The sequence below is a fragment of the Chiroxiphia lanceolata genome, chromosome 1 (genome assembly GCF_009829145.1).
Source record: "Chiroxiphia lanceolata isolate bChiLan1 chromosome 1, bChiLan1.pri, whole genome shotgun sequence".
Lineage (NCBI taxonomy): Eukaryota > Metazoa > Chordata > Aves > Passeriformes > Pipridae > Chiroxiphia > Chiroxiphia lanceolata.
This window is the reverse complement of record NC_045637.1, coordinates 60,405,249-60,432,317: the sequence shown is the minus strand read 5'-3', so window position 1 is coordinate 60,432,317 and position 27,069 is coordinate 60,405,249. Positions and strand designations below refer to the sequence as shown.

General features: G+C 36.7%; 1 protein-coding gene and 1 long non-coding RNA gene across 3 annotated transcripts in view; one reads left to right on the top strand and one right to left on the bottom strand.

The window, feature by feature from the left end:
* Nucleotides 1-27,069, bottom strand: part of ZNF407 (zinc finger protein 407) — a 338,560-nt gene that overhangs the window by 107,415 nt on the left and 204,076 nt on the right. For both annotated transcript variants that reach the window (XM_032694069.1, XM_032694063.1), the window contains exons 6-7: nt 25,865-25,948; nt 17,555-17,675 (exon numbers count right to left, since the gene is read on the bottom strand). In XM_032694069.1, the coding sequence (XP_032549960.1) occupies nt 17,555-17,675; nt 25,865-25,948 (205 nt within the window). The remainder of the gene's footprint in view (nt 1-17,554; nt 17,676-25,864; nt 25,949-27,069) is intronic.
* On the top strand, nt 794-17,018 carry LOC116789835. The gene is made up of 3 exons (XR_004358178.1): nt 794-839; nt 5,345-5,505; nt 16,988-17,018. It is a non-coding gene; the product is annotated as an uncharacterized LOC116789835 (long non-coding RNA).

The window sequence follows — 27,069 nt, the reverse complement described above, 5'->3', positions numbered from 1 at the left end:
TGCAAGAATGCTATGAAAAGCTGTGACACTGAAAATTATTTAGGGATTAGTGGACCATTGGTTTAATGTAAGCTTCTAGCATGATGCTATAAGTGAAAAGGTCTCATGCCAACTTTAGACAAGCAAGGAAGTAGCAAGCAATATAATGTTCTCCTTATGACACCGGAGATACTAATTCTAGTATATCTACTTCCTGCATTACTGCCTACATTTAAACAAACAGCCACAAAGTGATTACAAATAGAAATAGAAGTTAAGTGGGGGAAAACTCCAAAACATTTAATAAATACCCCTTCTGTTTTGCTTATTGCCTTTGAGCTTGGGGCATGAGTAACTTAACATGGAATAAAGGTGTGATTAAGGGACAAGTTAACTTAGAGAATTCCTACACAAAACCAAAAGCAATGTCTACAAGTTATAGTCAAATTCAACAGAGAAATAAAGCACAATTTCTTCAGCAATTGATCCTTCACACAAGGGGAGCAGGTTTTGCAACTTTGGATATTTTCAGATCAAACCTGAATGTGTTTCTAGATGACAAAATTCAGTCAGATGCAAGAGGCTCAGTACAGAGCCAACTGGAAAAAAACCACCTACCTATGCAGTTTATTTTATGTAGAAGGTCACACTCGCTGAGCTTAAGGCTTTTTCTGGGCTCAAAGTCTGTAAGAAGTACAGTTTAAGTCTGAAAAATGTCATTGTGAGGTCAGCCATTTATTGTGCTTCCATGATGTCATGGAAATTTGTTCAGTCTGCAAATTAAAATATATTCTTCCTGGCTGTCAATACCGCAAAATCATCTTAGATTCTGAAAGTCAAATTTGAGTCTTTAGTTGGAGGTATGATTGATGATCTGATCTAAAATGTGTGTTGAAAGTATATATCAGAGAAACATCATTCTCTTCAGATTATGTCCTCATAATGCTATTGTCTGCACAAATGTAAGTAAATGCAGCATTTGGCTCTGTACTTTGAGCTTACTTCACAGGCATCATTCACACCAGGCGAACTGAATTTAAGAGTAGGGAGCAAGCAAAACTTGATTTTTTTTCCTTCAAGAGTACATTTGACTATAAGGATGCTCTGCTGCTCAGTAAGAAACTGCAGTTTTCATGTAGCTAGACTTTGACTGGAGACATACACATCAAGATCAATGTGCTGTGTACTTCACCACAAGATACTGAAATGAAATGAAAGCACTAAACTATGTATTTGACTTCCCTAGTACACCTATATGTAGAGTAAAATGTATAAGGTAGTTTCTAGCACTTCTACTTCAGACTGTTCAAAGTTGCAGATAAGCTGTCTTGTAAAAGTATTAGCTGAAAACTGGACAACCCAGAACAGATACATTATTACTGTTCTTTCAACTATAAAAAATTGTGTCTAAATATTAGACACATGATTTTAACTAGATGAGAAATCAGGGCAACACTATAAATTGAGAAGAATAGGAACTGTTTAAATGGTATTAATTCAAAAACTGATCTAGTACCCAAGAAGAAAAAATTCAACCACCAGGGAAAAAGACTTCTGGATGCTGATGACATTCTGTCATATTGAGGAAATTTTATAGACTAATGCCAAAAAATTATCCTATAATCATGTATTCAAAGGTCTTAAAGAAAAAAACCACAACCACGTAAAAATAAACCTCACCACATTACATGAAAATAAACTACTTTCATTTAGTATAGACAGTGTTATGGACTTGTCTTTTTTCCCACAGAGGGTTAACATAAGAAGAGGGAAAAAATGGTAAAATATGAAACTTGTTCTTTGGCTTCATCTTTCACATTGCCATATCATACTACAGTAGAAACTAATGAACTTGCTCATCTTCGAAAGCCCTTTTGCATGCTTCTTCCTTCACCTTAACTCTGATCTTCGTGGATCTTCCCTTATGTGTGTGCCAATTTTACTGGCATAAAATGTGCACTTTTATTAGTTGTGTTCTGATGATTTCTACTGAGAGATACTTAAAGCTTATACAAGTCAAAAACTATTTTATCACTTCTGAAGAAAACTAATAGGGCAGAGCCACTGAATGATAAGAAAGACCACTGAATTTATTTAATAATGCATGTCCATTTCACAAAAATGGCCTGTGTAATCCTTTTAAAAATAATAACCTGTTCATTTCAGACCTTGCACAATGCTTCTCTTTGTCCCTTGTAAGTCTCTCAAATGTCTTATTTTAAAGGAATATATAGTACTCCCGGAAGACATTTTCCCATTTCTATTCTCTTCAACTCCTGTGAGCCCTTGTTCTGTGTGATAAGGCAATCTCCTTCGGGATCTGAGCTGTGTAGTTTCGCACCACGAGTGACAAGGACTCAACTTGAATAACTGCTGTGCGCAGGTTGTAATTATGTCAGCTGGAGTGTTGAACAAGGGGACTGATTAATGTGAGCCCCAGCCCAGGCACAGTCCCTATCAAAACCTTCGTGCAGGCCAGCAGTGGGGATGGGTTAAAGCAGAAAGACAAAACATGCTGTATCGTCCATGATAGATGAATTGCTCCAACAGTCTTCAGGCAGATGTTCCAGGACAGTATAATATACAATTACTCTGCCTTATCACCTTCCCAGGGACAATAAAGCTTCCTCCTTCTATAGCTCATGTGAGTGAAGGCAAAATTAGTTTTACTTTTACAACACTGACTCACTTATCATGTTGCCTTGATTGTGCTTTTACAGCTAAAGAAAACACATGTTCCACTCTTAAACTAAAAAAATCAACCAAATGAACAAAAAAACACCACCAAAAAACCTCTACATTCTTCACCTTTTAAATAAAACCAACTATTCCTTTGAATCTATTTTGCATCATAGTAACACAGTCCTTAAAGAGCTAATTCAGTTTGCGATTCCAGGGAACATAACTAACTTTAGAACAACTGTACCTATTCATAAGTTGAATGTTATATGTAAATATATGAAATTACATTAGTGAATCAAGTCCGAATGCATAGATAATAAAAAATACATAGGTTTGACACAAAAGATGCCTATGTGAATAACATGCCTTTAGTGACTGTTTTAACTAAGCACTCACTCTAAAAATGCCACAGTACTCTCGTAGAACAATTCTTTGAGAAGTCATTAACTCATATACCTCTTTAAAGGCCACAAGAGTTTAATGGATAACTATTATAAATAATCCAAGTATTTTCCAAAAAAGTAAACAGAAATTAAGTAAATAGAAATTTAGGAAGACAACTATATGTATTTGTTTCCTTTTTGTTATCAGATTGATGCAGTAGTCTATATGTTTCAGGGCCATTTCCAAGAGTTTACAGAACAGCAGCTTGCTAACATGAGGTGAATAGTAAGAGAAGAATATAGCTCACAATATCCTGAAATCCTTCCTTTCTAGATACTGGATAGTTACAGATAAAGAAGCTGTGCTTTAAAGAAGAGACTTGAGTCTAAATAGTTCTACTTGCACTCCAAGATGCATTGCTTTCAGTACTGCCCCTTCTTCAGCTATATAACAATGACATGATCTCAAAAAACAAAACAAAAATAATGCACCCAGAAGTGCATTTAGGGAGACACTTATTTGAAGGTCAGGTTTAAAAACAAAACCACACTAAAAGAGTCAATGCTGATTTTAATAGCACTTAAGACTGCACACATATTTGAAAAATTCTACTTATAAGCATTTAATTCTCATGAATTGAATGGATGACTAGTCCATAAATGAGAGATGAGATTTTCTAAGGAGACGATGGGAATTAGGCACTGACATTACACTTCAGCTTCTAAAACCTTCTTTGAGGTTTTAGCCGCTAAACAGTATCACAGTCCTGGCAACAGTAAGGTTCCACCACAGTAGTACAGGCTTTCCTACACTCTGGTGAAATGTCCTACATTTACGAAGCAAAAAGTAGCTCCAAAAAAGATGGTATGTTCCCCCTGCACAGCACATTGACCTTAGAGGGTGGCATGACGGAATGATGTTACACCATTCGCTGCATGGAGAAACAACAGAAAAAATGGTCTTGGCCTTGGAAAAATTACGATCCAAGTATTGAGAAGGACATGATAATCAGAAAATAGGCAAAAAGAGTAGTGATAGGTGTGGGAGACAGGGTATCAGTAAAACAAAGTAGAAATAAGCTTCTGTTTAGATGCACTGTTGGGCGTGGCAGTACTAGAAGGCAACCTAGTCTGTCCTCCATAACCATTCAAATTCCCAATACAATTAGTGGACATAAGAAAGAACTAATACAGGTATCGATATTTGCTTCAATTAAGCATCTACTTTATCTAAAGAAAGTGTAGATTGCCAATATGAAACATCAGGAGCTCTGCTCTGGATAATGAAACACTGCTGCCCCTAACTTTCTGGAAATTGAGGCACTATTGCAGGAAGTAAAACTCCCTAGTTTTAGGCTGCCTTTATCTCGAGGAAGACTAATTCTGTTCTCCTCTATCCCAGGAAAGTATTACCTGGCATGAAATATCCTGTATCATCCCCTTCTTCTTGAAACTCTGCCATTAGACAGCCAGGAATTGCCAGGAACCAAAAGCAGATCTAATCTCTCCTTTCAGAATTGTTCTTCTGGTTTTAGCTATGTTCCAAACAAACCCTTCCTAGAGAATCCAAACAACAGGCTTCCAAACCCCTGTTCTGTGCACTTTCAGCCAAGAATCCTAAACAATAACTAGAATGAAGTTGCAGACCACACTATCATTATTAACTAAATGAATCTTGACTTGTCTAATATTCGGGCCTCTAACACATACCCAAGAATACAGGAATAGGGCCTGCTTGCCTAAGAAGTGGATGAAAAGTCTTGAGGAAAAGATACCCATTTCCCCAGGACAGGGACTTCTGAGCATGCCTCATTCAGTTGTATAAGAACTTGCAAACTCATTACAGAGGAGAATAAAAAAAAAAAAAAAACAAAACAGAAAATCCAAAAGAAATAGATGCTTTTGCATTTATATCTTTTGGCATGATTTAAGGAGATCAGGATCCTCTCTGCAAATTTTGGGTACTTGATCCCACAATTTACTTGCCTAGTTGAACTTTTTTTACTGTTCAGGATACAAAGTCTTGTGGAAGGTGCTACCAACTCCCCAGCTTTCCATTTCTCTCCTAAGAAGCAAGTACTTCAGGACTGGCAGAGAATCATCGTTTCACTGAGGACATGGAGGTGATGTGATTAACATCAGTGGGGCCAGGACTTTATCCACTGTCTTTGTTTTTGATTTATAGTATCAACCCAATGAGAGTACACACTATCCAGCCAGTGAGAGCTGATTCCCAACTGAGCTATGGAACAGAAATGTTTAGATGGAGAGAGGCTTAGTTATAATCCTTTCTGTTACAGTACTCCTGCCATGCTACTGGTGAACTGAAACTAAAAATGGGCACTTCAGAGCGGGAAAAGAAAATAAAGATTCTTCTAATGTTATGTTGTAGACTTCCAAGGGAAAAGAGATCCAAACAAAAGAGGAGGCCAAGAGCAGATGCGGGTGGACAAGAACTCAGGTAAAACAAACAAATGCTGCATTTGCCTTTTAGAATACACTTCTGCAATCTAGTGCACTAACAGAGCTATCCATTACCCAGTACTGTATACTTATCCCTCACCTTGCACAACCACCAGGAAACACACAGTCATTCCAAAAAGCTGCACTTGCCAGCCTTGTTTCGGCTGATTGCCTGACTTGATGTTACTGCATTTAAACACACTGGATAGGACACAGCTGCTTTGCCCTCACAAGGGCTCAGATTTAGGACTTTCCTCTGTAGTCTGACACAGACTTGAAAAAATCTGGTACAAATTCCTTTATCTTTGAAAAATTTCTTCTACTTGAAAGTATTTTTACTACTCTTCGAAATGACTATATTTCAGCATACAAAAATCAATCAGCTAAATACTATATGACTGTGCTATAATTTATTAGTGCTGATCAAAATCTTAAAGACTAGTAATTAAAATTCAAATTAAAATGTGATGAAAGTCACATTTAGTCCCCTAAATGAAGAGGCTGAATTTCAAATAGGTACAGAGCCACTGGACACCATTTGAGATGAGAATTCGTGGATGCTCAGTATCACTAATAATATGTAAAAGAACCTGGCATTTTTTCAAACTTTACTTCTTTTTCTCAAGTAAACACATCTGTCTAGACCCATGAATATGTCAGTTCATCAGTGAATGACTTACAGAAAACAGAAAAAGTGTCAAAGAAAGTATTTGTGGAATAATATCTCCATAGTGGGAAGCTTCTTCTTATTCACTGACTGAGAAATGTCAGTGGTCTCAATCTCTTGGGTAAAAATCTCTTCCAAATAATCTCTTTTATGAAGATTAATACAGATATTTGGGGGTGTTTCTTTATCCTTAAAAAATGCCTTTAAATTTTACCTTTAAAAAGGACCTATCCTGACAACTTGCAACAAACTGTTGATTTGGGACTCAAAACATTGATACATCAGCACTGTACCAACTGAAGCATGAAATCATCCTATGGGTTCTTGCCCTGTTCACTAAATCTCTCAATACAGTAACAGCAGCTCCCGAACAATGTCCCTTCAAGATAAGCCTTTCAAGAAAACATGACTCTACTGGGTGGTGAGGCTGGATTTTAAGAGAGAAGAATGCATGACAGCTGATTTTTGACTGCCTGTTCCTCACTGTTGCTCCTTTCTTTGTCCACCTCTTTCAGGAAACGTGAACTTAAATTATCTCAGCAATTACTACAGGTTGTCAGTTTTCACTGAAACTGGCCAGCAGCTTCAAAAGTTATTAAAGAAAGTTATTAAAGATGAGTGGATGGGCTGGCACAGCTCTTTGCATAAGTTAGGGACATCAGCCTAAAAAGCAATCGATGTCGACTTTCTATAAAAACTGCCTTTTTGAATTAAAAATAAATCTTTTTTTCCTGAAACAAAAACAAATTACTAATGGCTTTTTGTATGTAAAAATATCTATAGCAGATATCGCAAAATTTGCTAATGGAAATGGCTCTCTGTATTTTACCAAGAGCTTGTTAACAAAAAGATGTAGGAAATACCACATTTTTCTAATAAAACATCATCAAAACTTAGGAACTGATTTTAATAATCACAATGCCTTCTAAAACTTCAAAATTATTTGAAGTATTGTTTGCCCTGTATATTGTACATGTAAAATTTCAACAGAAATGTTTTGAGGAAGCTCATTATGAGATGGCATTCCGTGTGGGATTTCTAGCAGAACAAATTACGTCCTAGACTGCAGTTGTTAGAGAGAATCCACAATCATCTTGAACAAAGATTCATGCATGGAAGTTACAAATGGAAGGAGCATGCATGGAAGTTACAAATATAAAACAATAAATACCATATTTTAAGGAGTACTAGTAATATCACAATGAACCCAGAGGATGATGTTCAGGCAGTTTATGACATCACTAGAACCACTTGATGTATTTGGAGGATTATAACACAAAAAATTTTACAGTACTATGAACTGCAGAGTATCTAGTTTTGTGTGTTTTAAATGATTACATTACTAAAAATATAAAATGATAGCAATGCTGAAGAACATAAAAAGAATAATTATTAAAAAGTACATATATATGTATACGGACCTACATTCTAGGAACCACAGTAAAATGGGCAGTATGCCTAAGTGGAAGGAAAGCCAAACTAGGACTAGACTAGAGGTCAGCTGGCCTGAGGTCAGAGTAACCTTCAGCTGTGCTACCAGCCCTGGGAGCACCAGGGAGATCTGGGCTGGCTTTGAGAGTCAAATGTCACTTTGCAACCTCCTCTTTACTTTAGGAAGGATAACCAATTTGTTGTCAGGCTATGAACTGAAGCACCTATTCATTATCCCTCCCGTTCCCACTACCTTCCTATTTCAATGCATTTACAGAAGGAGGTGGGTAAACATCAAGGAATGTGTCCACTCCAATCCTCTGACCCATGGGAGTGGGAAAAAGGAGAATAGTGTTGCATCAGCTTGTTTCTCATGGCACGCTATATCTCATCATTCTAACTTGTGAGGGGAAGATGAGGAGTGCTGTACAGATCTCATCCTTTCTCTGAAGACATAAAATGAGAAGAAATTGCTTTGACTTGAGGCATCCAAGATGCAGAAGAACCTTTTTCATATATATATTTCTCCCCTTAATTATTTTTCCATTATTAAAAGAACACATTTTAAAAGATATTAAAAGACAAAATTCAGGTACATACAGTATGCAACAGGTTAAAGACAAAAGCCAAACAAACAACCCAAATATAAAAGAAATATTTAATGAAAACTACTAAACACCACTTTTAACTTTTTTAATAGCCAGAAAGGAAACTAGAAACTAAAATGCTAACTCACCACCACATGGTACGTGTGAGTATCTTTGAGATTTTTTTTAAATGGTGTTAAAAAAAAAAAAAGAGAGAAGAAATTGTAACACCAGAGCAGCACTCTGCTGCTTGTAATAATAAAACTGAGGGCTTTATATGCTGGCTTATATAAAGCAAGTCCCTAAGAAGTCTCAGCTGTATTTTCAGACCAATCTACAGCTGTTATTCAGACCTAAACAGGCCTAGCAAAAACACAAAGACCATCCCAATCATAGATAAAAGAGCTGTAACAAGCAACTTAATGTTACTTGGACAACAGGCTCCTCTCCAGATTGTCTCATGACTTATGAGAATAAAGCAGAGTACCATAACAGCAGAGACTGCAAAATGGTTTTAGGGAAGGTGAGCTGTTGTATACCAAATGGCCTGTCTTTCCTATGCCATATTTTCCTATGGAGAAGGCATCACCTCCCAGCAGCTCAGGAAAAAGCAACATGCAAACCTTGAGACAAGCTCTCCTTGTTACTGGCCAACATTAAGCAGCAGCTTTGAACCCATGGGTTATGAAGCAACATCCTGGGAACTCTGAACTCCCAAATCTCTGATGCATCTGTCTGCAAAGCAAAGAGCTGAGGTTCTCAGATATGAGCTTTCAGCCCACATGGGTTCCCCATCACAATGGGGAGATGGTGGCCAGGAGCACCAGCCTTCCAAATGCCAGGTGCTGATTCTGCTCTAGAGCCTCAGTCTCGCCATATTGTATTGTGGCCCCTGGAAAACACCCTCCAGCCACACTGTGGAGGTGCAGGCCTGGTGCATCAAACCCACACTTCCACTACACAAGTAGGGAACCTTGTGGTGATGGCAGAGGCTTTAGCATCTGTGTTTCCAAAGTGCCCCAACATACTGTGCCAGAAGAATTTGGGCAGAACCTGGTACAGAGACAAGGACAACTCTGCTGGAATGTGCAAGCAATTTTATTTAGCTTCAGTAAATCAGGAGTTTCTAACAAATATTTATTTGGAAAACTGCTCACCATTTCTAGTGCATTAAAAGTATCTAAGTAACAAGTTTTTCTCAAACACAAAAGCTCTTTCTTTTCTTTCTTCCTTCTTTCACTCTCTATTCAGCAATTCTTTTCTCTCTCTCATTTTCATCAACCTTTAAATGGAAAAAACCTTTCCCTTTCTCTCCCTCACAGTAGACTACACTGCTTTCTGGAACCACTCCAAAACAGAATTTTCTTTCTGTCCCTTCCCCAGACTTTAATCTGTTTTGTATGTCACATATGAAGGAGGAAGAGGGAAGGTTGTCACAAAGACAGCATTAATATAGAAATTTTTTTAATATGGTAGTAGCCGTATAACCTGGAGAATAAACCCCGTACAACACAACAGGCTCGTGTCTACCAATTTCATTTTGGAGGTCTGTAACACCACCAAAATATTTTCAGATTGCTAACTAGCTGCCATGTACTTAGCTGGTAGTTAGCAATAATAATAATTCCCTGCAGATTTTACCACCCCCAAAGACAGCTTTGGCCCTTTTATAACGACTGTATTGGGGATTAAGGAATGGTAAAGGAAATAAACAAATCTATTCATTTATTCTCTGCTAACACGCAAGAGCAAAGAAAACATATATAGTTTATTTAGCCTTTTTTAAAACATGTTTTATCTAAAAGGATCACTATGATGCCAATGATTATTTTTAGAACAAATTATTCTAAAAAATGAAAGTTTATTTTTAGATATAAGCCAAGATCTTCACTGTCCTTTTGTTTTAGAAGCACTGTAAGAACAGGAAATTACAAGTCTTTTTTGCTACTTCAAGCTGTATTAAGACCATAGCCTTGCCATTCATCTTGAGGTTAGTACTAAGACTTCATTTAATATCAAAATACAACTTACTAAAGATTGTTTGAAATTGTTTGAAATACATGCTCGTGTTCCAGACTGTAAACATTAATTAACTATATATTAGAAATAAATAAAATGTATTTATGATAAGATATTTACGCTTCTTAAGAAAGAGGAATAGATAAGACAGCGATGATTACATATGATAGGAAAAAAGAAGTGTGAGGACAGCGAGAAGATAAAATGTGATAAAAAGAAGACATTAGTTACATTAATCTGTCCACTGAATGAATTGGCCTTATCCATATTTCCTAGACACCAAATACTTCAGGTTCTGGGTTAAGTGTGTTGGACACTGATTCAAAAAAAAAAGAGCATCAGTACAGCAGGGAAGAGGTTGCATAAGAAGAATAGTTTAAGGACTAAGCCCAAATTGAACAGCAAGGGGAAGACAGTACTGAAAGAAATCAGCTTGATAATGTTTTTGCAGAACTTAACCCAAAGAGTGAACAAACTTGCAGAGCATTGAGATACAATCATGACAGGCCATAACAGAGAGATGGTGTCAGAAGCTGAAACTAGATAGTAATTTTTACATTGATATCAAACCAGCTGCATGTCCCAGTAGCATTAAACTCAGTAGTCACCCCTGAGATTTAGCAGAGCACTGAGGCTTAAATAGATCACTTAAGCGCTGTTCTTCAAAGGACTCAACCCAGAATGAGCCTAGAGTAGTGCTTGCAATTGCATCACCCGTTTAAAGGTACTTGGGCAGATCCTTAAAGTCCCAAATCTGATGGTTCAGTGTTACCATGAGAATCACAGATCCATTGCACTAAAAAGGCAATTTTTAATTCCCCTTATTTAGAGTGGCCACAGGGGAGAACCCTAATCATCAGGAATAAATTAATAAATAAATAGAAAGAAAAAAAATCAACAAAAGAAGCTTGAGTAATCACTGTTCATGGAATTATTCATGGATTTCCTTAACTTAAGGAGTAAGTATTATTCATTAAAATTAATAGAAGTCCATACTACCCTTCTACCAAGTAGAGTGCATTTACTTTGCTATTAATTACAAATATGGAATGCAAAGGACATCACAAAATGATTCTGGTATTGCATACTGTGCCAAAGCCTCTTAACATGGCAACTACACTGTGGACCACAGTCACCAAGTCTACATATGCCAATGCATATGTGTGTGCACATACATATATGCCTTTATTGGAGAAACAATTGTTTCCTAGTAAGCATACATTCTCTTAAGCAGTCCATGCAGTGACACTGGACAGGGACAGCTCTGAGAGAGGGAGTTTCAGCTCTTTTATACACTGCCACCAACACCCTTCGCGAAACGGCAGAGACAGGATTTATCAGTCAGTGCAGACAGCACACACATCTCCAAGCAAGGGTCATATCATTAATTGTGAGCTCTCTGGTTCTGTGAGTTTGAATTACATCTGGTCAAGTTGGTTTACCTGATAGCTGCTCTGTATTGTGCACTATTACAACATTGCATATTTTCATCCTGAGTTTACCATATAAACTATTTGCTATAACTGAGAAGATAAAATGTTTTATTACGCCACAGAAACATCATAAAGAGAATAACTCTAACCATTGTTTTGTATGCCATGTATTCACTAGAATAAATAAAGTGTTTTTGCAATTATATCTAAATTTTATTACAAATTATTTTTTATGTACTTAAATGCTACAGCGTATTTTATTCCAGATTAACAGAAATATTTCCAAATATTTTATCTGAATGTTTATTAAAAACTAAGGAGTGAATAATATTCTGAGGAGTTTGCATCTGGGAACTATGACCATGCACTGACAGAACGTCTCTCTAAACTTCTATCTTCATTTGTTTATAAGTCTGCTAGCACAAGGCACTGGATATCCTCAACTCATGCTGCTAAACACAACAGAAGCTGAAGTGCTTCCTGAAGGCCCAGCTTGTTCTATTACATACATGCATTATTTTCCTTAGCAACTTTGTATTCATACAAAGTATATGCACTTTTTATTTTAACCATTCTGCCTTTGTGATATATATAAAAAAGTGTTTTTCCACAGTGCAGTGGTGGTTGCCACCTGGAATCCTCATCAGCCTACGCAGTTCTATAACCTAGATATTTCTTATATATGCATGTTAAAAATTTCACTGGTTACAAAAGCATATTAATGCTAATATTGTAATGGTAAATTTTTTCATCATTTTATGTAGAATTTGCCTTAATAGCCTTTCAGTTTTGCTGTGAATTAGTACATATGGTAGTACATGAGGTACGTACCTCGTCTGTAAAGTAGTCCCTAGTTATCCTTGATATAACTAGGGAATAGTGCCCAGCTGATGCAATCATATCTAAACGTTATTGAATTCACCGAAATAATCAGAGAGAAAACACTTACTTTGCACATTCTTATGACTTAGGTGCAAATCCTGGAGTGTATTATAAACTGGTCTTTACAACCTATGAACAGATACTGTAAGTCAGAGGGAAATAGGAACTCCCTAGGGATGCTGTCCAAAAAAAGAAAAGTAGCCCCTGTGGAGTCACTCCCCCTAAGTCATGCTGCTGCTGCTGCTGAAAATATGCAATGAATCCTTCTGCAGTTGGAATTTCAGATGCCATATTCCCTTACAGAATGTTGTCTAATTATTTTATTATGCATAATAAATGTAAAATATTTATTTTAGCTTACATAATTATATTAAAAATGTATGCTATTTATTCACAGTCTTGTAAGACATCCTTCACAAGTCATATACCTTATAGAAAGGAATGAATGCTGTTTTGCTGGCCTGGCTGTTTGTTTTCTATACCTTCTTATCTATGTCTGAGCAACAACCCTGGATATTGCCCTCCATTCCTTTGCTTCCCCTCACCGTCATGGGTCTACTGTGCAAAACAGACCGTACAGTGCAATCCCAGAGAAATTAAAGTCATTTTGTTTAATTACAGCAGAGGGATGGCACAAAGCACATTAACATTATACCTGTCCCACACTCTCATGGTCAAAGTTGTAGCAATACTCCCTCTGCATCATAAAACTATGCCAGTGCTCCTCCTGAGGCCTGTATTTCAACAAACTTGACTACGTGAGTAAAGCAGGGTTCTGACTTTCGCATGCCCCCACCATGTAACTCAGATCCATTTTTTACAATGAAACATCCTCCTCACACACTCCATGAACATAAAATGCCTGAGAAGCTGTGATAGTTACACAGAAAGTCAGGACGAGTAGGAGTTAAATTTGAAGCTTTACATATAACTAAAATGAGATTTCCCATTCATAATTTAGACCCATGCACAAAACCAGTCAAGTTTTTGAAAATGCTGTATATCTGCATCTCTCATTGACATCATCAGACTTAGGGGAGTTTTGCACTTCTGCAATCAGGTCAAATTCAGCTACCTAAATATGTTGCAGGTTTAGAAAGTTTGGCCACAGACTATTCAACCAACAGATTTAGAAATCTGTTTACAGGTGCTGCTGCTCATTTTTGGGAGGTTATACAGCTCCTCGTTACTTACTGTGTCCATTGTCAAATGTAAACAGTATTGTCAGTATAACTGTAGGATCGTGTCATCTGAAAAGTTCAGACACATAACACATTTTTTTTTTAAATTACTAAGAAATATAAAATAAGCATTGCATATGTAATGGTGGTGCAGGGCCCTGTGAGACCAATTCTGTATTATAAAATTAAGTTGAACATTAATTAAGAGTGAATGAATATTTTTGTATGACAAAGCACACTGACTTCAGAATGGAGAGACATGCTGTGTGATTTGAAAAAGTAAACGCAAAGGAAAATTGTGCATATTTTTAATTAAATAGGGAAAACCTAGGTTGAAAACACAAACGTGAAAAAAATACAACCGAAACATTTAAGGAGCAAATTTTTGTATTTATGAACATATATATTATATTTTTGTTCCTTCAAAAGAAATTAGATTTTATAACCTAGACTGAAAATATAATTTTAAATTATACTTTTTACTTGAAGTCGCATACTACTGTATAGAACAGCAGATGTTCATTTCTTTGTTATCGATATACAAAAAAAATTAGACAAAAATAAGTATCAAGTGGTCACAGTACAAACTCTAGAGATGAAAGGTAACATTTTTTCAAGAGTATTGAACTATAGCCATAAGCATAGATTATAAAAGCAACTTGGTAAAATAAAGTGAGCAAAATCTCTCATTTTTTGTGGGAATATGCATACTATACAGAATATATAATTTGTGAGCTAAAAATGCTAGGTTAATTTATTAATCACTTCAGAAAACCACAGCCCTTCATGTCTTTTTCTAGTAAAGAAGAGAATTTCTCATTACATGTGTTATATAGGGAATAAATTCCATTTTCTGTTCCATGCAGCCATAATCACTTTTCCCTACAGTATCTTACAGCCTATTTCCCTTCAGTTTATAAAGTTTATAACAGTTCCTAAATTCAGATTAGTTTCTTCTAATAGCCCTTTTTCTGTACTTCTAGCCAGGGTTAGCTAGCCTTTCACTCACTAAACTGGTAAGAGTTTTTGCAGGATGATTATTCACAATTTCAGGCTGAGGAAATGAAAAGCTTGAAATCAAGAATCTCCAAGAACAGTCTGAGCACCGATGAGCTTGACAGGAATAATTAAAATACCCTGTATTTAGACATTTAGACAGAATAGAGACATAACTTCATCTATCAGTGAAAGGTGGCTTTATGGTAGCACTAACAATACTCTCCTCCATATCCCGACACAAAAAGAGGAATACTCACCTCGCTGAAACTGTAAGAGTCTGCAGTTGCCAAGCAACACTAAACAGCAACATCTGAAATAGTCTGGATGAACTTACAGTGCAAGGTCTGAGCTGAAAGCACCACAAGACCTCAACCACTAGACATGGGGATGAATTTTATCACTAGGTCAGCAGATTTTAAAATCTTCATTTAATATCTTTTGTAGGTGACATTTGCAAGACTACATACTATCTGCTGAACTGGTGCAAACAATATTATTTACAGCATTGCTAATTCCTTTCCACTGAAACAGATAATACTGGGTGAGTTGACCAGGAGGCAACATATGATTCCCTTAAAATTGTATTTTAAAACAAAGAGACATTTGGATAGAGAGAAAAATACGTATACTTGTATACAGCCAACAAGGCTGGCTAATATCCCAGGACTGTGGAAACTGGCAGGCACAAGCAGGACTGCTGAGCTAATAAATACAGCAACTCCTCTATGGGTTACTCTGCAGCTACACAGAGTGCCTCACTGCCTCTATGAGCTTGCAGCAGCACAGCTCGGATTCCTGCATCCCTGCCAGATGTTTTTCAGCTGAGCTCAGAACAAATTTCCTGCATAATCAAAGCTTCATCAGCTGGTACCTGTAGAGATCAACCTCCGAAGATTAGGTAAAAATTGGCCTGAGAAGGATGGAAACTAACATCCTATTGCCATGAAACATTTATTTTTCAATAATAAAGAGGCAAAGTATACTCAGATATTTCTTGTTGATCCTGACAAATTAAATTATGTTTGCATCTTCTCTAATAACCTCCAGTATAAAAAATACTACTAAAAAAACTTGTTATTTCTTGGAATTTATATCTCATACAGAAAACTGTCCACTCAAAGTAAAATGATCTCCTATCTTTCATTCAATAGAGCATTTAGTTATTTTGTCATTCTGAGTGAGGGAATTGCATGTACATAACAAACCTCAAACTGATTCACATCTACAGTGCTCCCAGTCTCTAGGGTCTTCAAGCCAAGGAGCTCAAACCCACTGTAACCCACTTCTCATTACCTAGTCCTGTAATAAGACTACTCCTGCCAATTGGGATGGTTCATTAAAGTGGATGACTGCAAGACTAAGTCTCCTCAAACACATAGCATTTAAAGACAGTGCTTCTTTTACCTTCATTGCAGCACATCATGTCACACTATTGCTTATTTGCTCTCACTTCACTCAACACAGACCTTTTAACACAACTGCTTTGACCACAGAAAATCACCTCTCATTTTTAGATGACTTACTGAAGCTGACAGAAACATTTCCATTTATTAAAAAACAACAACAACAAAAAAAACCAAAGCAGGCAGTCCCTTAAGGTAGCAGCACAGAATAAAGCCCTGTCCCTTAAAGGTTATCAAATTCAGTTCTCTGCAATTCTAGAAAGTGATTTAATGGGTGCTCAGAAAAGTTCACAGAACATTTGCCGCACATGCACAAAACAGTGCAACAAAAAGTTTTGCACAGAAATTGCATGATCACTGCAGAAGCTTTCTGTACAAGAATTTTCTGTAAAGTAGCTCATAAATAGCGTGAAATCCTAGGCTTTGCTATATACTCTTGTTTTAGGAAACTACATTAAAACTGACACTAAAGGAACATTACAATTGTGTGTTCAGCATGAAAAGAAAATAAAAAATGCTATAGTGGTATAATCAAATGTTTAACTTTCTCTGCTTGCGTGCATGCATCACAACGCATACATCTAATCATGTGTCATTTATTAAATATAATGCAAAATTTTAAAAAACTTTTTGAACATCCACTGTTGCAAATTGCCCATAAAAAACTTCAGTGGATTCCTTTATAGTACACATAGACTAGCTACCTCACTGCCAGGTATTAAAAGTATTCAAGATTGTAAAAGAAGCATTTAAGAGTAAAGACTCACCCAAGAAGCAATATAAGATCATTTAATAAGTAGTCTACAATGAACCAAAGACACAGGAGGCAAACAACAAAATCATGTGATTTTTGAGAATTTAATCTACTGCCCTAACAGGATGGGTTTTAGTGGCGCAACATGGGAGGCTTTGCCATGGAACCAACCCTAGGGCCAACTCTCATCCAAATACCCTGGGCTGGCAAGGAGAAGGAAAACTGGAGCAAGACTGCAGAACTGTAACTAGCTCCAGTTGCTTCCTGTTCTAATAAGTGTCTGGTGAGCATTTAGGCTGCTAAGCCTTTTAGAGAACTTTTTCTTTCTTGGTGAACTGGTTTCAACTCAACCGAGAAAAATTCCAGAACCGCAATTGATTTGAAAAGGCGATGCAGATAAGTGGCCTCACCATGGAGAATTTTAACAGACACTAGAGCAGCTGTGAAACAAATACTCAACATTAGCACTGTAGTGTTACCACTAAAAGGTTTCCCATCATTTGTTTTTCTTTATAAAGTAATACCTAAATACTGAAGACTAAGTTTTTAAATGCAGCTCCTAATTTAATATGCAATTACTGCTGCCCTGATGGTGTTTTAATGGCAATATATTTTTATTGGTGACTTCAAATGAACCTCATCTGATCACCTTAACCCTTCTCTCATCATGCTTTAGTTAATGACTCATTACCTGTAGTCACACCAGGGACATCTGTAAGGCTTTTCTCCAGTATGGACACGCTTATGTCGTGTCAGATGCGATTGCGTTGTGGAAGCGAAGTTACACTCATCACATTTAAATGGTTTCTCTCCTAGAAGTTGACAAGAGAATCATTATCAGTTTTCATCAATAGAAAAGGAAGACAAGTTCAAATTTCTGGCATATCCCTTGAGATAGCTTTTATTCTGTATATATATAGCAAACACAAATACAAAATAAATTTCCAAATAAAATGTACTAATTGAAAAATATGACATATACTCATCAGTATCCAGCTCACTCCCCATGTGGTGTTACACAGCAGAAAAAAAGGAGGAGAAAAAACTGCACTGAAATAGAGTAACCATGTTACTGGTCTTATTTCATGAAAATATAACCAGGCATTCTTCTCACCCTGCACCTGCTGTTAAAGTTGGGTCAAGAACAGCCCTGAAAACAACACTGTTGAAGACAGAAGGTGAAAAATCAGGCTAATGCTTGTATTCAGAACTTGCTCAGAAAGGAACATCTCCATGTAGAAAGTATCTTTGTCTCCAGTCATGGATTTTTAATCTTATCCTTTAAATAACATAAATAAACCAGGACTGAGAATATGAATCAGAACTCAGTGCTCCATTCCCCTCTCTTGCCTGCTAGTCTTCTGCCCTTGTGAATCTTTTCTGAACAGTAGGCCAATTTTCAGCAGAAGGACTTGAAAAAAAACCAAACAAAAAACCAACAACCAAACCTAGACTAGGACAATAATATTTTTAGAAGACCAAAATTCAATCTGCTGACTGTGTAACTAAATGGAAAATTTCTATGAGATTGCTAATTGAAGGAAACTAAAAATCTCTAGTGTCTAATTTACTATGTGAAAAGACTATTTTTCCTTCCAGTGGAAGGGTCCACCCCTTAGAAGGTACCAAAATAAAATCTCATGACAGATACACACACTGTGATGCCTAGCTATGAACCTGCATCCCATTTTTCCAACTGGTTGTCCCAGAAATATTCTGGCACATGTAGTTACCATATAGGGAGGAAACAGGTTTCTTTTTGTATGCAAAAGACTAAAGGCAGCTCCTAACTTAGGTGATCTTCTCTGCATTGTGCAAGCCTTCAGAAGTATTTATTCTAGAGACTTCATAGGGACTAAGAAGTCTGGACAAAACTCCAAGGGACAGACATGTACCTTGTAGAATATTCAGCGCTCTACAACTGGCAGTATCAAAATTGAACCCTAAGCCTATTAGCAGGTACAATGTGACGTTTTTCAGACTGCCAGAAGATATACTACCAGCACAAGACTATCAGTAAAAGTGGCCTTCTGCAATCAGTAATTAAAGGCCACTCCCAAATGGCCATGCCTCCAAGCCAAATTTTTCAAGCCTGTTTATAGCATGAGACACTCAAGACTTCAAAACAAACTTTGCCAGAATATTTGCCAGAGGAGAGAGAGAAATCTGCATTTTTCATTCTTGGAGATTGTTGGGGTTTTCCCTCCCAAGGGAAAAAGATATGCAAGATCCTCAAGGCCTGAAAAGCCCATTCTGCTGGACCAAAGGACAACAGAGCAGCTTCTGAAAGCTCCATAAAGAGTTGGAATAATTGCTTTTAGCAGTTGCTGGAGAGAATACCAGTCGCTGTTTTTCAGTTATTGTTTCATGGGACAAGGAAAGGTGAAGGGGCAGGACACAACGCTGAAGCCTCTACGCTGGACAGTCTAGCAATTGAGACTGCTAGAAAGTATGTCTTTCCTGCCCCAAATGGGGTTTTCTTGTCAGACTCTGACACTCTGCTCTGGAGAAGCTGATTCTCCCAGCAGCTTGAATGGTACCAGCTACTTCTTCAATTAAACTCTCTGGGAGGCCGTAGACTCCCTAGCAATGTAACCTGTTCTTGAACTGAAGATTTCTTGTTCTGATTTATTTCATCATCTAGTATTAAAGAAGATAGCAACATTTTCAAGCCTAAGTAGAAAAGCCACAGGTATTTTAGATAACATACACATTTATTTTAACTGCTTTCATTTAAAATGCATTAGAACCTTGCCAACTTGCCCCTCTGTAAAAAAGGTAGATCTGAACTGAAAGTAGATTTTTAGTTTGCCATTCAAGGGAGAATGGATCAAGTAAAGGTTTGTTGCTGTGCCACAGCAGGGTCAGTGGGGCTGTGAGCCAAGCAAGTGCCCATTGAAGCCAGGAGGTCTTGCAAATTCCATCGAGACCATAAGAAAAATTATAATCCTTGCCCACTGCTCCAGGAAGTTTCTCCTTAGGAAAGCTTTGAGGCTAACTGCTCCTTTCAAGTGGACTATGTGTAAATCTCACCTGACAGAAAATACATCACAGCAGCACCACAAAACAAAAGCCAACTAAACCAGGAGGAAAAAAGACAGTCTAACATAGCCTGTAAATCTTAGTACCTGCACATGGAAAATTAACCAGGTTGATAAGTACAGCTGAAAAAATCTAAGAGATAACTAGGTATTTCTTTGGGTTGGGGGATGTTGAAGACTATATTATCTATAGCAGGAGTACTTTTATTTATTTGTTTATTTATTAAAGTTTTCCACAGACCTACTCATTCAAGTATTTTTTTGTCTTCCCTATCTTTGGGCCAGAATGCTTCTTATAAGCTTTTGTGCCCCAATTTTCCTTCCACTCTTCATGCCTCCAGACATTTCAGGCAATAAAAATATTTTTTTTTAATATGGGCTGCCATTAAAAATTCCAGGACTCTTCTTTACCTCCAAACAAGTTTCTAATTCATACAAAATTAAAATAACACAAAAAAAATCAATATTAACAATATTTTTTAAACAATAAAAAGCATATGTAAAAACTATAAAATAGTGTATCCAAAAATGTACAAGGACAAAATCTACTTATTTAAAGATCAATAAAGGTAAAAAAACCCAAACCACCCTACCCTCCCATTACTATTATAGAAGACTTGTCTGTGCCTCACCATGAAAAAAACCCGATAGGTGCCCCAAAACGACCCAATGGTCAAGAAGCTGTGGGGGGGGGGAAATGTAAGGATATACATTCCAAGATCAAGGACCCACTTTCTGGGCCTTTATTTTGTTTTAAAATACAAGTACTTTCAAAAAGCTCCATTTCCTGACCACAGGATCACAGAAGAAATGGGTTTGCATTTTTGACAATACTGCAACCAACTTCTGAAATGCATCAGTTGTTTAAGTCACCTAACATGAAAAATCTGAGCTCCAACAATCAAATTTTGTGAAAGCAAATGATAAAAGGGTCAGTTAATGGTGCGCACCAGACTATAAAAGCATTTATTAAAGCTGCTGCTAACCAGTAAGCCTCGTCAGCTCTACCTATTCTGTTCTTCTTAAACCATGACTGAAGTTTTCTTTTTCTCTTGCCACTAGACAATTTCTTTGAGGTAGGGAGAAAGTTTTAAAAAACCCAGGGTTTTGGCGTCTTTTCTGGTCAAAGGTTTGCTACAATCAAGTTCCACATTCTGTTGCAAATGTTGGCACAAATGGAAAAGAAAAACCAACAGAGATGCTCTTCAAATTTCACCTCTTCCCTTGCTGAAAAGAGCAATAAGTCTCCTTACTATGCTACATTTTCTGTGGTATTCAACATTATAATTTTTTAAGCTGTGGTGGGGAAGTTGAAGAGAAGAGGCTACATTTTACATTAAATTCAATGCCGAGTAATATAACTACACATTAAAGTAAAAGAGCAGTTCACATGAGAAATAGAAACACAAAGTGAGTCACTCATCTGGATAAAAAAAAAAACACTATTAAATTTTCTTTCTTTATTACACTGACCTATAAATGTCTTGAGAAGCACAAGATTGAAATGAGTGAGCAGAAGTAATCATACAAACAGTGATGTGTACGATATAAGCTACCATCTTCAAAATTCATGAAAATATTTGAACAAAGACACAATCTTCTTAAGCAGCTCCATAAGTTCATGGTGACTGCCACACAGGTGCTGTGCACAGAAGGTGTACTTACCTGCTAACACTCTACTGCTGTAATGTATTTCTATCATGACCAGGAAGATCCCACCACAACCAACACATGAGAAGCAAATGTAGACTGTCATTGTGTAGAAGATGAGGATGGGGTTTTTGCAATTTGCAGGAGTACTAACCAGCATTAAAAAAGGGATTTCATGCAAGAGAACACAGGCTGTTTACTGATCAGCACTCTTGGACTGAGCCAGCTACTACAGCACAAAATGGAAGCAACATGTTGAAGAATGGAAAACTAGAGTGATACCAAAAGACAAACAAAGGAGGAGAACAGAACAATAAGAACACAAAGAAAAGACATTTTAAAATTATTAAGTGTTTTCATGTTTGCATTTCAAGCCAGAAATAATTACGCTTGCTTGTTTTTTCTCTCTTATATAATTTCCTAGTTGATCATGATTAAGGCAAAATATTAAAATTATGTGATATTATATGCTTCTTTCGTGTATGTGTGTGTATTTTTGGTGGTTGATTTAGAGGGTATTCACTTTTTTTATTACAAAATTCAGATAATCACTTAGATTCTTTGTGGAATGCAACTAATTCTAAATTCAGTGAATGCTAAAATTTGCAATGTTATTTATTTATTTATCTTCCTATCTTCAGGCAGATTTTCTTACTGGAACAAAATACGACTCAAAAGCACTTGCTTCAGGATGACTCAAAAGATGAAATTTTTTATTCCCAGTCTTGTTGAGACACCATAACTGTGGCACATACATTCTTGCAGCACCACAAGCTGTCCCTTATTTACCACATAGCACTGGCTGATACTGCAAGCTGTCCAAGTTTCTTCAGACAGTTTATCACAGCCTAGGCAGCCACAAGTGTCTATGGTAAAGCATTCGACAGACAGAGATGTAAGTATTCTTTACAGTGTGATAAAATTCCGCTCAAACTCTGGACCACTCCAAATTGCCATTGCTTCAATTCGCAAAACAGAAAATGAGGTCACGGATATTTACATAGTCAGTAAAAGACCTGCAGAATTCTATAGACAGATTCTTTCAGAATAGGACTGTAAGAAGGTGCCTTAAGATAATAAAATAACGACAGAACATTTTCCCAGGACAAAATCAGTCAAGGACTTTGCTTATTCTGTGTTCAAAGTGTGCATTTCTCACAGGACCACATCAGTCACTAAGGACATAACGTATTTAACACTGAATAAAAATGTCAACTGGTAAAACATCAGAAATCTTGACAGGTCAAATTATCTGTTCCTACCTTACAGTTGAGAAAGCCTCTATCAAGGAAATCTGCATCATGTTTGCAAATACATAAGTACAAACATTTTTCAAGTCTTAAAACTAATGGCTTTTTCTTTCAGTTTAACATTCGTGCACTTCTTTTCATTTAAAAAGCAAAAACATCTCTTCAACAGATAACATCCTATTTACCAAACTAGTCCCTACAGTTTGCTCCAAGAGTGACCAAGGGCCATATTCTGTCATTTTTTTCACACCAAGTTATACTTCTTGCTCCCTTTAATATTTCCAAAGAAAATGCATCTTTCACTAGATAAAGGTATTTTTCCAGGTAGATACAAATAATCTCATCTAAAAAGAGAAGAACAGAGTAAGAAATACCAGAATCAGGAGTATCAAAAGACTAAGTGGCTGATCCTACAGGCAGTCCTCTCTTGTGTCAAATATCTAACAGCAGATGAACATTTCTCTGGGGTGTCAGGACATCTCAGGCCTTGAGGCTGGGATGAGAGTAGGCTTGTTAAGTTGGTTAAGACTCCCTAACTACATGTGAGGATTTGCTCACTTGCCCTTGAATGAAGGGTCTCTGACAAGTGATAGAAGTAATCTTGGTTTGGAAGATGTTCTATGTCAGCCCCCTAGACAGCTTGTACTACAGTAGGGAATTATTTAAGCCATTTAGACTATTTTTGATACCTATCCCTTTCAAACCTGATTGTAATTTGCTTTGGCATTCTGCTTGGGGAAAACTGTGCCAACTGGAGACAGAGGAAAAAAAAAGGTACAAAGAGGAGTGCATGCAGCTAATGACTGAGATAGAGTTGAGCACAGGATGAAAATACAAGGGAACCCATGTAAGTACAACAATGCAGGCAAAGGTGGATTGTGTCATTCTCCTTGAAACAAATAGAAGCTACAGATAATTTTTCTGCTAAAGAATCTTCTCTGATTGTTTGTGCCACAGAGGCAGATAAATGCCAAAAAGATAGATCCCTCTGCCTCTGAGATACTGTCCTGTATAGTATAAAGTTAATAGCAAAGTAATAACGAGTCTCCAGTCCTGACATAAAATATAAAGTTATGCTTGCTAGATGCAAGCTTCATGATCTATAACCTGTAAATCCCTGTGATCATAGCACAAGAAGTCTCTACCACACTGGCAAAAGAAGGGCAAAATGCCTTCAAAAACCTAGACAGCTTTTCACCAGGAAAACACCATATTTTCAGCCTAATTTTGTACAGAAATCAGGAAAATATTTTTTCTATTGCTTGTGGCCTAATGATACAAAAAATATAAATATATATTTGATTATAGGGACTTACATTTAGGAGAAACCAGATCTGCACTCACATAATAGGTAAAGACAAGAAGGGTACATACAAGAATTTGCAGTTCTTTTACTTCCCCATTTTGAAATAATTGTTTACTATTTGTGTGGCTGCATGAACTGTGAGTCCTAGACATATGCAAGACCCCAATGTGTAACATGGTAGGCCAATAAAACCAAGGGGTAGTTCCTATCCTACTAAGAACAATGATTTATTTCTCCTAAAGAAAAACATTCTTAGCCCACATTTGGCCAACTTGTGCTAATACGTGAAGATTTTTCAAAGCTCCAGAAAAATGGAAGCTGTTAGTTACAACTGAAGCATACAGCTTCTATTCCAGTAGTTGTAATTGCTCCTGTTATCATTCAGAAAGTGTAATACTAAGAGAACTTATTATATTTACTAAATGACTTTTCTTGGTCACTTGAAAAACATAAACTTCTGGCAGTGAATGGGAACCGACTGTGGCAGTACTATCCCACAAATTGATGTTCCTTATTATCAGAAAAAAAAAAATAATTCTGCAAGTAGGATTACTAGCTAGATTTGCAAGCAAAATTTGGCCCTGAATATACTTTTTTTTTTGGCGGGGGGGGTTATCCGTTTCAAGATATTGCCTAACCGGCACTGAAAACCCCACCTTTTTGAAAGCATCAAAGTCTCTTCCAAATATGGTTGGTCAAATAAATTGAAAACAGGGTGGGAAGAACGGTTTCAGGCTCTCAAGAAAGAGGGTAGCTGCTCTCCAGGAAATTACACATTTAGATGGTGTATGTTCTGAATGAAGATTAGTTTATACAGGGACATAATAAAATCTCCCACTGTGATTCCTTTACAAAATCCATGGAAATTTCATGATGTAACAACTATAGCTTCTCATTTGTTAGACATTTCTTTCCACTGTACATTAGACAATGGTTACTTAACTCATACGTTATCCTCATGATAGTCAGTAAAACAAAAAACTACACTGGCTTTAACAGCAACACTTCTACGTCTGTTTGAACAAAATCTATTCAAATAATCAAACACTTACAAGGAACTACTAAAAAGCACAATTAAAGTAGAATGTATTAATAAATGTTTAATACTTACACCTTTCCTGGTCTTCTGAAACCAAGAACCAATTTAATTTTGTCTGATATTAAAATTTTATGACCAGGTGGTAGGAAAGCTTTACTAATTCTGGAAGAGAAATCTTGCTTTACATGCCAGCCATGTGGTAACTCTTAAAGTTGCACCTATTAATTACAAACTATCTTAAAATTACAAAAGGGCAACTGAAACAACACTAGCTTTCAACTATGCCTCAGTCCAAAATAATGGATTAATCTATACGTAGTCTCTAATTTTCACCCAGGGACATTCTAGCAGACTCTTGCAAAATCTTCACAGTAGGTAATCTATTTGGGCCTCGGAAAAAAAAATAGTAGACTTACCATTCATTTAAAGAAGAAAGTCAGTCTTTACAATTCTAATTCTTTCAGGAAAAAAAAAAAAAAAACCCAACCAAAAATACCCCCCATCCTTCCCCAAGCAATTATTCAAACTCCGAGCTAACAGATTTGATGCAGACCTTGGGCATACTGATTTTACAAAAATGAGAAAAAGCAAAGTAAACAATGAGCCAATGTATTATTTGTGCTGTAACGTGCTATTTGACTTGTGTTACTGTCCAGTGTAGAGGGACTCCCTTCCTGGAGAAAATACAGCAAAGAGTAAAGACAGCTTTACTGACCTGTGTGCTGCCGCCGATGCTTGGTGAGGGCATGACGTGTCCCGCCGGCAAAGCCACAAAGGTCACAGAGGAACGACTTCTCGCCTGTTGCAACAATAAACAGATGAGGGACTGCGGAGGTCACAGATCATTAAAACATATCTATCAAGGCTTTCAGGGTTACTAATTCCTCCAATCAAATGTTTCCATGTAAATATGTCAAATGGGAATGAAATTACCACTGCGGTTTATTGACTGTGATAAAATCTGAAAAGCACCACTGAACATAATTACATACTTGTCAGACCCATAAAAATTAGCTTTATTATCAATGGAATGGTTTTGTACAACTTCATTTCTGTTAGATGTCTTCCAGATGGGGCTGCTTTATGCACTTGAACAGTTTTTATGCATATCCTGATTTTTTACAATTCCCATACATCTGGCCTTTCTGTGCTGAGTAAAGATTGCCTGGAAAAAAAAGTTAATATACTGTATACATGATTCTGCTTAAATAAAATATATTCAGTTTACTAACAAATTAAAGGTACTGAGAAATTTTTAACAGACTAGGTCACAGTCATCTTTAGTTACCTTCTATTTATTAGTAAGTATTAAATTATTTTCTTGAATACAAGAAGAGTACAGGCAAGAATAAAATCCACATTATTCAGTACCAGTGGCAATTCAGCACTGTTAATGTTTCTAAAGTTTTCATGACATAAAGAAAACAGGTCTTGGGATTGCTACTGAAATTGCAGCAGAACTTGCATTGTTCATCTTCAAATGATAATTCTTCATTCCAAACCTCTGGACCAATATGAGAGATTTTGGCAAACGGAATACTCATTAAAAGTGCATAAATTCCCTCTTTTCAGTATTTTTTTTTAAAAGAGAAACTAGGATTTTGCCCTGTTGCCTATTAATACAGTCTATCATTTAACAGCAATATTTTTGCCCAGTATATACTAACATGCACAGCAATCTCAGCCCATAAAGGCCACATGGAAGGTCATTATGAATTAATGACGCTAATCTCAGGTATGCATTCAAAAACCTCAGATAAGACTGAAATTTTTAAATTTTTTTTAGAAGAATTGCATTAGTCATTTGGAGCCAAATTGTCTTCTTTTGCAATAACATAGTGGAGAGGGGTCTGGTAGGGCAGTGATGCTGAACTCATTGAAACTAACAGTCTCCTTCAAATTCTTTGCAGTGGGGAAGGA